This window comes from Arvicanthis niloticus, chromosome 11 (genome assembly GCF_011762505.2).
Source record: "Arvicanthis niloticus isolate mArvNil1 chromosome 11, mArvNil1.pat.X, whole genome shotgun sequence".
Classification (NCBI taxonomy): Eukaryota; Metazoa; Chordata; class Mammalia; order Rodentia; family Muridae; genus Arvicanthis; species Arvicanthis niloticus.
Genome location: NC_047668.1, coordinates 43,070,555 through 43,081,550, shown reverse-complemented (window position 1 = coordinate 43,081,550; position 10,996 = coordinate 43,070,555). Strand labels below are relative to the sequence as shown.

Sequence of the window (10,996 nt, the reverse complement as noted above, 5' to 3'; positions counted from 1 at the left end):
ATCTGTATAGGTAGTTGAGGGTGGCCTTGCCAGGCATCAGTGGAAGTGGACAGCCTTGGTACCTGAAAGTTTGGATCCCCTAGTGTTGGGGAATTGCAAGAGCAGGGAGGTGGGAATGAGAGGATGGTGGGAGCACACCCTCATAGTAATTGGAGGGGGGAAATGGGATAAGGGGTTAGGCGTCAGTGGAAGTGGAGGGCCTAGGTGCCCAAAAGTTTGGATTCCCTAATGTTGGGAAATTTAAGAGCAGGAAGGCAAAAATGGGAGGATGGTGGGAGCACACCCTCATAGAAACTCCCAGAATTATATGGATTAGACATGACAGAGGCAGGCCACCAGAAGACTAGATTCCAGAATTCAAACAAACAATCATCTTGATACTAAAATTTGTTTTGAGAATTGTATATTGCAGAATACATAGCCTTGGTGTATCTACTCATCAGGCAAGCTAAGCAGACCTGCTCGAACCTCTGATGTCCTGGAATTCCAGCTGGATGCAGTGAAGACACAGTGTCAGAGGCTTATCAATTTACTCTTCCCCCAACCCCTCTTCTAATATCTCAACACCCATAATCAGCTTAAAGAAGTTAATGAAGAGTCGGCGCCCCTATTCCCTGGGCTTGGGGACTGAGGTGGTTAATATTGGGCTGTCTTTCTAGGGAAAAGTAGTGGTTTTGGTGGAACAGGGAGGATTAGCTAGGATTTATTGCATAGCCATAACCTACTGGTAGAAATATGTATAATTGTTATTAAGATGAAGTTATAATTTCTTAAATGGTATAAAATTTACTTTGATTTCAAATTTAAGGTTTTCATTGGTACGAGCTTCTTATTAATATAAAAGTGAGATGAATATTGTTACTATCATAGGCACGCATCTGTACAACACATTTAGGAATATAAGGCTTAGACCCAGTCCTTCTTTAACTTTTTTAATTTATTTGAGATGGTTAGCCTGTGAGTTAAGGGCCTATAGCAAATTCATGGCTTTGAGTTTATTGTTAGGGTGTTTTCTATATTTTCTTTAGAAATAGCTGAGAGGAGTTAACAGACAACAGTCCAGATTGCCTTACATAAATAGTTAAGGTAATAAATAGTTGGTTTTCAAAACATCAGAAATCCACAGAATTGATGTTACAAACATTTCTGTATTAATGTTCATTTTGATTAGAGACCTGTCTGCTCCTGACAGCTTCCTGTCATGGATTCTAAGAAGAAATTGAGCATCTTTGGAGTTACTCCAGTTGTGGTGAGACAGCCACTAGGCAAGAATTGCCTCTTTCCATCTACAGACAAATCACTGTCCAGAGAAGGACACACTTGCAGAATAGTCGACTGATTATATCTGCCAAGACAGAGTAATCAGCCCTTAATAATTCTGCATCACTAGGTCTGTCAGATGATCCTAGGCCAGAAGGCTGAAGATAGGATGCTCCAACGTTCTGTAGTATAGGGACTGTCCAGGTATTCAGCGGTCTCTATAAATCAGCTGTTTTAGAAGCTATGCTTTGTGCTTCCCATAATTTCAGTTAACTCAGTCATCCTGGATTTCTGATGGGGTTGAAAACTTATAGTCTCATAGCCAATCCTTGCTATTTACTTTGAGAGAAAAGATTTGAGAGGATGGTTTTCAGCTGACATTCATTCTAAAGCCAAGAAAAAAAAAAGCCAGGTTCAGAACTAAGTCTTTTATTTAGGAGAGATGACAGAGGTTCTGCTTAGTCAACAAAATGATGGACTGGGTATTAGGTCTATCATGCACCTTACTGACATAAATTGGTATAGTTATGCTCTAACTGTATTTTGAGAGAAAAGTTTTATTTTAACAGGAAGGGTGATATGTAGGAGGAGCTAAGGTGGGAGGAGTAAGGAGAGGAGGAGCAAGGAGAGGAGGAGGAGAAGGAGAGAAGGAGCTAGGTGATGAGAGAGAAAGAGAAAGGGGGGCCAGACATGGAGGCAGATGTTCACTTGTTTCCGCCAGTCAAAGATAGTTGATATATCTAGGTTGGGTAATAGGTTAGACTTCTGATTAATATTGAGCATTACCAAATTTATAAAGCCATTGGTTAACATTAAAAAATTAAAGCAAAAAGGAGAAGGGGTTATGGGATAGGGGTTTTCTAGGGAGGGGAAATGGGATAAGGGGATGGCATATGAAATGTAAATAAAATATCCAATAAAAAAATGAAAAAAAGGACCCTCCAGCCTCCATCTCTGTACCTCTGGTGTTACAAGCATATGAAACACATTTGGCTCTCTCACTTGGAATGAATTTGAGTCCTCATGTTCGCCAGGCAAAAGCTCCTCTTATGTGACACGTAGACTGTGCCAACAAGGACTGTTATCTGTGAGCCCATGTCTTGCCATCCCCACCATCACTGGGACATCTCAGGTCTATGTCCTCAGCCCTAAAAGCTCAGTTTTATTTTGAACATCACCAGTTGCAGAAGGCTCTAACTTTTTAGGATACCACACTGAGACCTGGATGGATGTCCCTTGCATCTCCCAGCTGTCAAGAACATGTAGGATGCCCCCCTTGCTTTGGCAGCCATACCTGGGAGTCACATGCAAGCACTCAGAGCATTTTCTGCCATGATTTCACCCTTCTCATGCTTGCCCCCTACCAAGGCCAAGGCCTCTCCAACATCCCAGAATGATTTCTTCTTCTGAACATTGAGGGGAAAGGTCAGCATTTGGGGATAACATTTGCTGAGGTCATTCTGAGAGTCACATGTTCTTTTTACATATAACTCCCTACAAGCTTTCTTGGGGATGGCCAGGATTTTTCCAGGTGAAGTGTCAGGGAGGTCACAGGCCACAACAGGGGCAACTTCAACAGAGTTCTTACATCCAGTGCCCTTATTACATGCTCAGAATGTGCCAGGGAGGGTCTGTTATTATGTCTTACATTATAACCAGCACAGTGGCCTCTCAGGATGAAGCTAAGAATTAATTTACTTTTGACATTATAAAGTAGCAAGCTGACACAGTTACACTGTTTAAGGCACATTCGAGCAAATAGTGATGCATAAGTCAGCCAATGTCCAACATTGTAGTGGGTCCACAGAGGACTGAAGGGAATGGCTTTCATAAGGTAAGTCCAGACATATTCCCTGGGTTATATTTACATACCCACAGTGTTTGATCTGGGTTGGTAGACAGGTCCCTGTAGTAGAAATATGCTTAGTTGGCAGCTTTGTGGGGTTAAGCCAATGTTTTGTTTAATAAAGGTATTTACAGTAAATAGTCCATCAAGATGTGCTTGTGTTTTAACTGAGCAAGTTCAATGTATTAGCTACTTTCATTGTTGCTATGACAAACCCGACAAAAGCAACTTCAGAGAGGAGAAGTTTGGGGTTTGGTTTCTGCTCTGCAATGATGTGCTTCTCTGTGTCTGCCTGCATGTCCATCTCTCCATCTCTGGCTTAGCTACTCAATAAAGGCATGGAGTGCTTGTTCCCTATGATTCTCCAGCCTCTAAACCCTTCCTGTGTAGGAGCACAATGAAAACAATTACATCATCTCGGTTTCATTGTGGATATGGATCCAGAAGAAGATGAAACTAATTGTCACTGGGCTATACAACCTGTGGGGTGGGAGAACAATCAGGAGGGCTGGGTGTCAATCTAATTCTGGCCACAATAGATACTAGGCCTCCTTTGGATGGGAAGATGGGGATCTAAAAAGGCTCCCAGCCCCAGACTTCTCATTTCTTCATGAGCTCACAAATGTGCACAGTAAGGTGTTCTTAAACAGGCTTAACACACACTCCTCCCTCTGATCTGAGAGTGACATCCTCAAAGGACTGTGACAGGGTGATATCAGAAGGGTGCATGCACTGGCCACCTTCTTGAGGTTATTATTGCAGCAGAGGCAGCCAGGTTAATGAGAGCAATTACGTTGGCAAAGTTGCTGGAGCCTGGCAAAGCCTTCCCTGAGCCATCTCTTCCTCAGACTGCTCGCAGAAAAGACAACAAACAGATGGGGATGGGGGATGTTGCAAAGTTCAAATTCTACATCTATCTGTCTGTTTGTACCGTAGCTTGAGCATGTGTCCCGATTAACTCATTTGATCTCCAGAGAAATTCTGCAGCATGGGTAGTATTTTAAAGTTGAAAAACAACGGGGTGGGGCACAGAAGGCTTTTAAAAATTTACCCACGGTATCATATGGCTTACCAGTGATGCTATCCAGATGAACCCCAAAGGATACCCTCCTCCACCTTTTCCCACCAACACGTGCTTTTCTAGATAGAGCCGAATGGAAGAGAGATCGAAAACTGGTTCTGCTCTGGAACTCCCTCCAGGGGCGTGTCCTCCCAGCTTTGAAGGTTCCCAGAAAGGAGGTGGTGCTGGCTGACCGGGCAACTAGCCCAGGTTCTGGGCAGTGAGAGGGAGGGAGTTCAGGCCACCACGAGACAAGAGATGGAGACCAGCAGCCCGTGGCCCCCGAGGCCCAGCCCCAGCACAAGGCTGAGCCTGGAGGCGCGGCTGGGCGTGGACACTCGCCTCTGGGCCAAGGTGCTGTTCACGGTGCTCTACTCGCTCATCTTCGCGCTTGGCACGGCGGGCAATGCGCTGTCCGTGCACGTGGTGCTGAAGGCGCGGGCCGGTCGCCCCGGTCGCCTGCGCTACCACGTGCTCAGCCTGGCGCTGTCAGCCCTGCTGCTACTGCTGGTCAGCCTGCCCATGGAGCTCTACAACTTCGTATGGTCCCACTACCCCTGGGTCTTCGGCGATCTAGGCTGTCGTGGTTATTACTTCGTGCGCGAGCTGTGCGCCTATGCCACGGTGTTGAGCGTGGCCAGCCTGAGCGCAGAGCGTTGCCTGGCCGTGTGCCAGCCGCTGCGCGCCCGCCGCCTGCTCACCCCACGCCGCACCCGCCGCCTGCTGTCACTGGTCTGGATCGCCTCTCTGGGTCTTGCCCTACCCATGGCGGTTATCATGGGACAGAAGCACGAAGTGGAAAGAACCGACGGGGAGCCTGAGCCTGCCTCGCGTGTGTGCACGGTGCTGGTGAGCCGTGCCATGCTCCAGGTCTTCATCCAGGTAAGGGAATGGGGATGGAGAGCAGAAGAGGAGGGAACTATTAGAAGCTCAAGGGCACTGACCAGGAGAGTAAAGTGGGGGTGACCTTTTATGTGTCATTTACAAAGCACCTGCCTTCTCCCACATTTGTAATCCATGGGCTTTTTCTATTGCATGCTTTGCTTCTTATGTGTAGCCGTTGGTGAGGGTCACCAGCCTTTCTCTGCCATTAATTTCTCTTATGTTAATCTTGATACCTCTTACTCTCCACCCTATTCTCCCACCACAGTACACGGTGGCAGTGCCTGGCATGAAGCTCCCTCTCTTCCTCTGCACCATCCTGTGTGTAGCAGCTGGGTCTGGTGGACAGGGAGGGAGGAGTCTAGGACCTATTCATCAGTCCTTCACTTACCACCTTCCTTTTCTCCCAAGAGGAATCAGGAGACACCATGGGAAGAGCCGATTGTGCCCATGTTTAACCATGTTCGACAGCGCTGCCTTACCCCTATCTGGTCCAAGTTCTCCTTGAATGGGGACAAGAGGGACAAATGCCTAACAATGATTTGTTTGTAATGGATTTGCTTTCAAAGGAGTTTGGCATTTGAAACATCACATCCATCTCTAGAAAGAGAGTTCAACCATTATCTTGGGGAGGGGGAGAGGGAGTGGAAGGAAACTGAAGCATTCTAGTCAAGACTCTGTTGGGAGTGATCCATACATACACAGGAAGAAACTTCAAGTTAGAGAAGCATTTAGGACAAGGATGGTGAGGACTGGGAGCCTGAGTCAGAATTATCAGTTTGCTGGCACCCAGGAGGCCCTGTTTCTGTTCTTTGTCCCTGCTGAGGCAGAAAGGAGTGCTTGTCTGATGGTGGGTGCTGTGCACATGCTTGGATTTGCCTGGATGCCAAAAACATGGCATGGGTGTCATGGAAATAATTAAATGTGACCCCATGAAAGTGTCAGGGATATGGCACAGCAGGTTCTCAGTCCGTGTTCTCTTCTCTCCTTCCCCACTTCGCACTAGGGACCTGACTCTCATAGTTTTCCTTCCCCCCCCCCAAAGTACCTAACCTGGGCCACCTGAGGGCATTACCTCCTGACCCCATGCAGCCTTTTCCCCTTTCCTCTTTCTGCATCTTCTCCTCATGTAGTCCTCCCAAAAGCATATGAATAAGATGTACATCTTGCAGGAGCTGCCCATGTAGCCTCTAGGACAATCACTGAGAGAATGAGTAGAGAGAAAGTACCCACAAGCCACTCCCTCAGTGTCTTTGCCCTGGGTATGTCCAGGCAGCCCCACTTCACTTGGGGCTCGTGGTGACCCAGCTCTGGCATGGCCTCCCTTTTGCTGCATGGCTCTGAATACTTCTGTTGTCCTTGCTGGGTAAACTGAGTGGTGTCCCCCAGAGCTAACACTTATTGCAACCTCCCGGCCTGATTCCCAACATCTGAGGCTGTGATAAGAGACTGTGATTTTTTTTTTTTAAAGATTCACTTTATTTTTAATCACGTGTATATGTCTGGGTATATGGGTATGTCCACATGAGTGCAGGTGCCTGCAGAGGCCAAAAGAGGACATCAGATTCCGTTAAGACTGGAATTACAGGCTGTTGTGAGCTGCTCAGCATGAGAGTTGGGAATAAAACTAGTGTTTTGCAAGAACAGCAAGTGCTCTTAACCACTGAACCATCTCTGCAGCCCACAGAGTGTTATTTTTTAAATGAAGGTATCTAGCCAGTGGGAGCCATTTGAAGACACTGTTTGAATATAAGGACTGCAAAGCAGGCTGGGGCACTCAGGGTCCTGTGTCCAGAGCTGAGAAGAAAGTGGGCTGAGGAGGTTGAGCATCCAGAGATGTCTGTTTCCTTGTAAAGAATTGACTCCTGTCCATAGGGAAATATGGCTTCTCTGTGACCTTGGGCTTGCACTGTAGCATTACAGTTCTGAGACTTTCTTTAGCTGTACCTCCCAGGCCTTTGATCCTCTACTTATGCTGATGCAAATTCTTAGCACAGAGCAAACATGATGCCCAGACCCACAGGTCTTTGGTGGCTACCCCCATAACACTTGGAATTACCTTCATAGGTGAATGTGCTGGTATCCTTCGTTCTTCCCTTGGCACTCACTGCTTTCCTGAATGGGATCACTGTCAACCACCTGATGGCCCTCTACTCCCAGGTACCATCAGCTTCTGCCCAAGTCAACTCCATCCCCAGCCGCCTGGAGCTCCTGAGTGAGGAAGGCCTCCTGGGCTTCATCACATGGAGAAAGACCCTCTCCCTGGGGGTCCAAGCCAGCCTGGTGAGACACAAGGATGCCAGCCAGATCCGCAGCCTCCAGCACAGCGCCCAGGTTCTCAGTTAAGTCCTCTACCACAATACCCTGAGGGAGAGGAGCCCAGGTACCAGGGATTGTGTCCATCAGTTCCTGGCTAGATGACCTTGGCAAGCTATTGCTCTTCTCCAGGCCTCCTTCTTCCTGTACCTTAAAAGTACAATGGGATAGTTAAAAGAACGAGTTGGAATGTTATACATGAAAGTACAGATCCACACAGGGAGTAGCATACCCACACAGGAGGGTCTGGGCTCTGTTTCAGAAAGTTGGGCTGTGTGGGAAAGCCAAAAGTAGTTACAGTGAAGGACTGCAGTCTGACTATTGTAGACTCTCAGACTGGCTGGGTCCCCATATCCCATTTCCCTCTAGCTCTCCCCTCTCCTGCTCACAACATTCATCTGTTTACTTGCTTGCCTTTGTAAGGATCCAGAACAATCTGGCCTTGTAAAAGACACTTTTTTTTTAAAGGGACAGGAAAACAGGTCTCTCCAAGCGCCTATCATGCCCCAGTTGAAATCTGGGCACTAGCTGAAGTCTGGGAGGATCCGATGAGACAGATCTGTATTCTCTGCAACATCCCCATCTTGTGGGAAAAGATGTAAGAACTAAGTGCACTAGATGTGATGAGTCACACAAAATCAGCACAGGAAGGTGTCAGGCTTCACTCTGTAGTCGCTGGGCAGAACAGTCCAAGAGCCAGTGTCTGGAAGATCTGTTGCCTTCATAGCTCTTTAGCATATGGGCCAAATAGTACTCCTAAACTTCAAGGTGTATGGCAGTGATCCAGGACATTCTAAGAGCCAGAGTGCAGGGTCCAGCCATGATATTCCAACCCACGAGGTCTTAAGTGTGTTGATCAGTCTGCATTTCTACCGGAATACCAGTTAATGCTATTGCTGCAGAGGCCACATTGGGTAATATGTGTGTGGTTGCTCATGGTAGGAGAGAGAAGGATGTCAGAGTCCAGTGGGAAGGAGACAGAAGCTTCATACTGTCATACAGACAGTAGCTGTGCGGGCAAGGAAGAAACAGAGTGGACAGTCACTGAGAACGAACCCACTGAAAGGGGAGACGTGGAAGGATAGAGAGCTAAGAAAATTCTAGCTTGAGGTCTGATGATGGGACTACCACCCATGCGGAAGGAAAAGGAAGAGTTCAGGGAGACGCTTTGCAGTGCACAAAAGACATATTATGCTGCACATGCCGTCAGCCAGGATGGGAATATCTAGTCCTAAGTTGAGAGTGCATCCCAGTAGCCAGTGGAAGATTCTGGAAGCCTGTTGTGTCCAAGGACAAGGAAGGTTCGTATCCAGTAACTTTAAAATTCTCTTCCCATCCTTTGGCTCCAGGAAGATGCCACAGGAATTGCTGTTGTCACCTTGGGCATGCTTTTCCCTCAGCAATGATGTAACTGAGAACATGTTTGCTTTCTGTCTGCTATGCCCTCTCTTTCTCTCTCCCACTGTCCTTCAGGAGCCATCGTGACTGTGTATGTCATCTGCTGGCTGCCGTACCATGCCCGTAGGCTCATGTACTGCTACATCCCCGATGATGGATGGACTGAGTAAGTGTACTGTGGCTCTCTGGCCACTGAGAAGAGACTGTTGGGTTGGGCTGGAGCGTGACAATGGAGCCTCAGCTGCCAATTTTTCTGAATCTTTGGCCTATAGTCTATCTGGTCCCACTCAGGCTGTACTTTCAAAATCTTCCAGCTGGGGGTGGGGACAAGGTATTGTGGGGGTTTTTTTGTGTTTGTTTTGAGATAAAGTCTTGTTATATTGCCTCAGCTGGCCTACTACATTCTTTGTGGCCAAGTATGGCAGTCCTCCTGCCTCAGTCTTCCAAGAACTGGGATAACGACATGCATCATGCCTGGCAGGGTCAGGGCATTCTCTAAAAATCTTCCTGACATGGTGAGGCCATGGTTATGACAGGCCTCATAGAGAAAAGTCAGGGCTATGAACATCTTGACACCAGAATAGACCAAAGTCTGCAGCCTAGACAGGGTGGTGACAGCCATGTTATTAAAGACTCAGAATAGTTCCATGAGTTGATAAAGGCCACATGGAGACCAATGAATCTCTGTTTATTGCAGTTAGAGAAGAAAAAAGGGGGGGCTGGAAATATAGCTTAATTGAAAGAGTATTTGCCTAATATGAACAAAACCTCATATTTGATCCCCAGCATCACATAAACTGAATGTGGTGGTGCACATCTGTACTCCCAACATGTGGGAGTATCAGAAGTTCAAAGTTATCCTTGGCTACATAAAAAATTGAGGGCTAGCCTGGGCTACATGAGAGTTTTTTTAGAAATCACTGTGCCTGTGATCACAAATGGAAGCCAAACACCCAACAGAGTAGAGATCCCATAATGACTTAGCTGTGTCCACAGATACCTCTTCCTCAGGAGCAACCAGAACGCCTCACATACATGTGCATGCAGGAGCATCTACCAAGCCATTAACACTGAAAGGATCTGCCATACAGAGCATAATGACTAGAGGAAAAAAACACCCCTTCTTAGTGAAGCCATACCTCCTCGACCATACCAAGAAGCACAGGGTTCCCAGCATCTCACTGACTTAGGCAGATAGCTTCTGTTATTGGGCTGTCATCTTCTTTATAGATGATCAGTAATCATAGCCAGGAAGTCACAGAGGCTGGATGGAATATGTCAGGGAAGTGCAGCAATATAAATGTGTACTATTTCCATTGTGCCCTGTCAAGACAAAGAACTTTCTTGCCTGCCTGGCACTTTGGAAAGGACTTGAGGGCACTGTGAGAGGAGATGGCCTCTAACCAGACCTCTGGGTTTGCCTTCCAGTGAGCTGTACGATTTCTATCACTATTTCTACATGGTGACCAACACCCTCTTCTATGTCAGCTCAGCAGTGACCCCAGTCCTCTACAATGCTGTGTCTTCCTCCTTCAGAAAGCTCTTCCTGGAATCCCTCAGCTCCCTGTGTGGTGAACAGCATTCCGTGGTGCCCTTACCCCAAGAAGCCCCAGAGTCAACCACTAGTACGTACAGTTTCCGGCTTTGGGGATCCCCAAGAAACCCCAGCCTGGGAGAAATACAAGTATGAAGAGAGCAAACAGTGGCTGCTTGGGACACGCCCATCAAACAAGCCATGCCATCACTAACAGTCCAAGCAGACCTCTTGACTCAGTGCAGTCGTTGACTAGTGCATACTGCAGGCAAGCCACATAACACCTCCTGCCCTCAGCTTTCCACCTGTGTAACCAAGTTGAAGAATAGGACCCATTGCCTAGTGATGAAGATGACCAGTACCAGGCCTGGTACATAGCCAGTACTCAATAAATTTTAGCTGGTGCTATTTTTTGTGTTCTCTCTCTCTCTCTCTCTCTCTCTCTCTCTCTCTCTCTCTCTCTCTCTGTGTGTGTGTGTGTGTATGTATGTGTGCATGCATGTGCGTGTGTGTGTGTCTTGTGTGGTCTCATGTATATGCAAATACATGGATGTGTCCAGGTGCCTGTGTATGTGGAGGCCACACATTAATCATCCACCTTGCTTTTGAGACAGTCTCTCACTGGTCTTGAGCTCAACAAGCATGCTAGGCTAGTGGGTGAAAGAATCCCAAGGGTTCTGTCACCATTTCCCTAGCACTA

The 10,996-nt window shown here is 47.2% G+C and overlaps 1 protein-coding gene across 3 annotated transcripts; it reads left to right on the top strand.

The window, feature by feature from the left end:
• The first annotated feature begins 4,379 nt into the window (after window positions 1-4,379).
• Window positions 4,380-10,703, top strand: Ntsr2 (neurotensin receptor 2). 3 transcript variants are annotated; one of them, XM_076942105.1, is made up of 4 exons: window positions 4,380-5,048; window positions 7,209-7,389; window positions 8,838-8,928; window positions 10,191-10,703. In XM_076942105.1, the coding sequence occupies exons 1-4, from the start codon at window positions 4,425-4,427 to the stop codon at window positions 10,450-10,452; spliced, it is 1,158 nt and encodes a 385-aa protein (XP_076798220.1). In that variant the 5' UTR covers window positions 4,380-4,424; the 3' UTR covers window positions 10,453-10,703. The 3 variants fall into 3 exon arrangements, 2 of the variants coding, with proteins under 2 accessions (XP_076798220.1, XP_034370239.1); XM_034514348.2 differs by having other exon boundaries at window positions 7,116-7,389; XR_013113203.1 differs by lacking the exon at window positions 7,209-7,389 and adding an exon at window positions 7,116-7,208 and having other exon boundaries at window positions 4,381-5,048.
• The last annotated feature ends 293 nt before the right edge of the window (window positions 10,704-10,996 follow it).

Coding starts and splice junctions, on each gene's coding strand:
- Ntsr2 (XM_034514348.2), top strand. CDS start 4,425: ATGGAGACCAGCAGCCCGTGGCCCCCGAGGCCCAGCCCCAGCACAAGG. Junction 7,390..8,837: donor GCACAGCGCCCAGGTTCTCA/GTTAAGTCCTCT, acceptor ACTGTCCTTCAG/GAGCCATCGTGACTGTGTAT. Junction 8,929..10,190: donor CCCGATGATGGATGGACTGA/GTAAGTGTACTG, acceptor TTTGCCTTCCAG/TGAGCTGTACGATTTCTATC.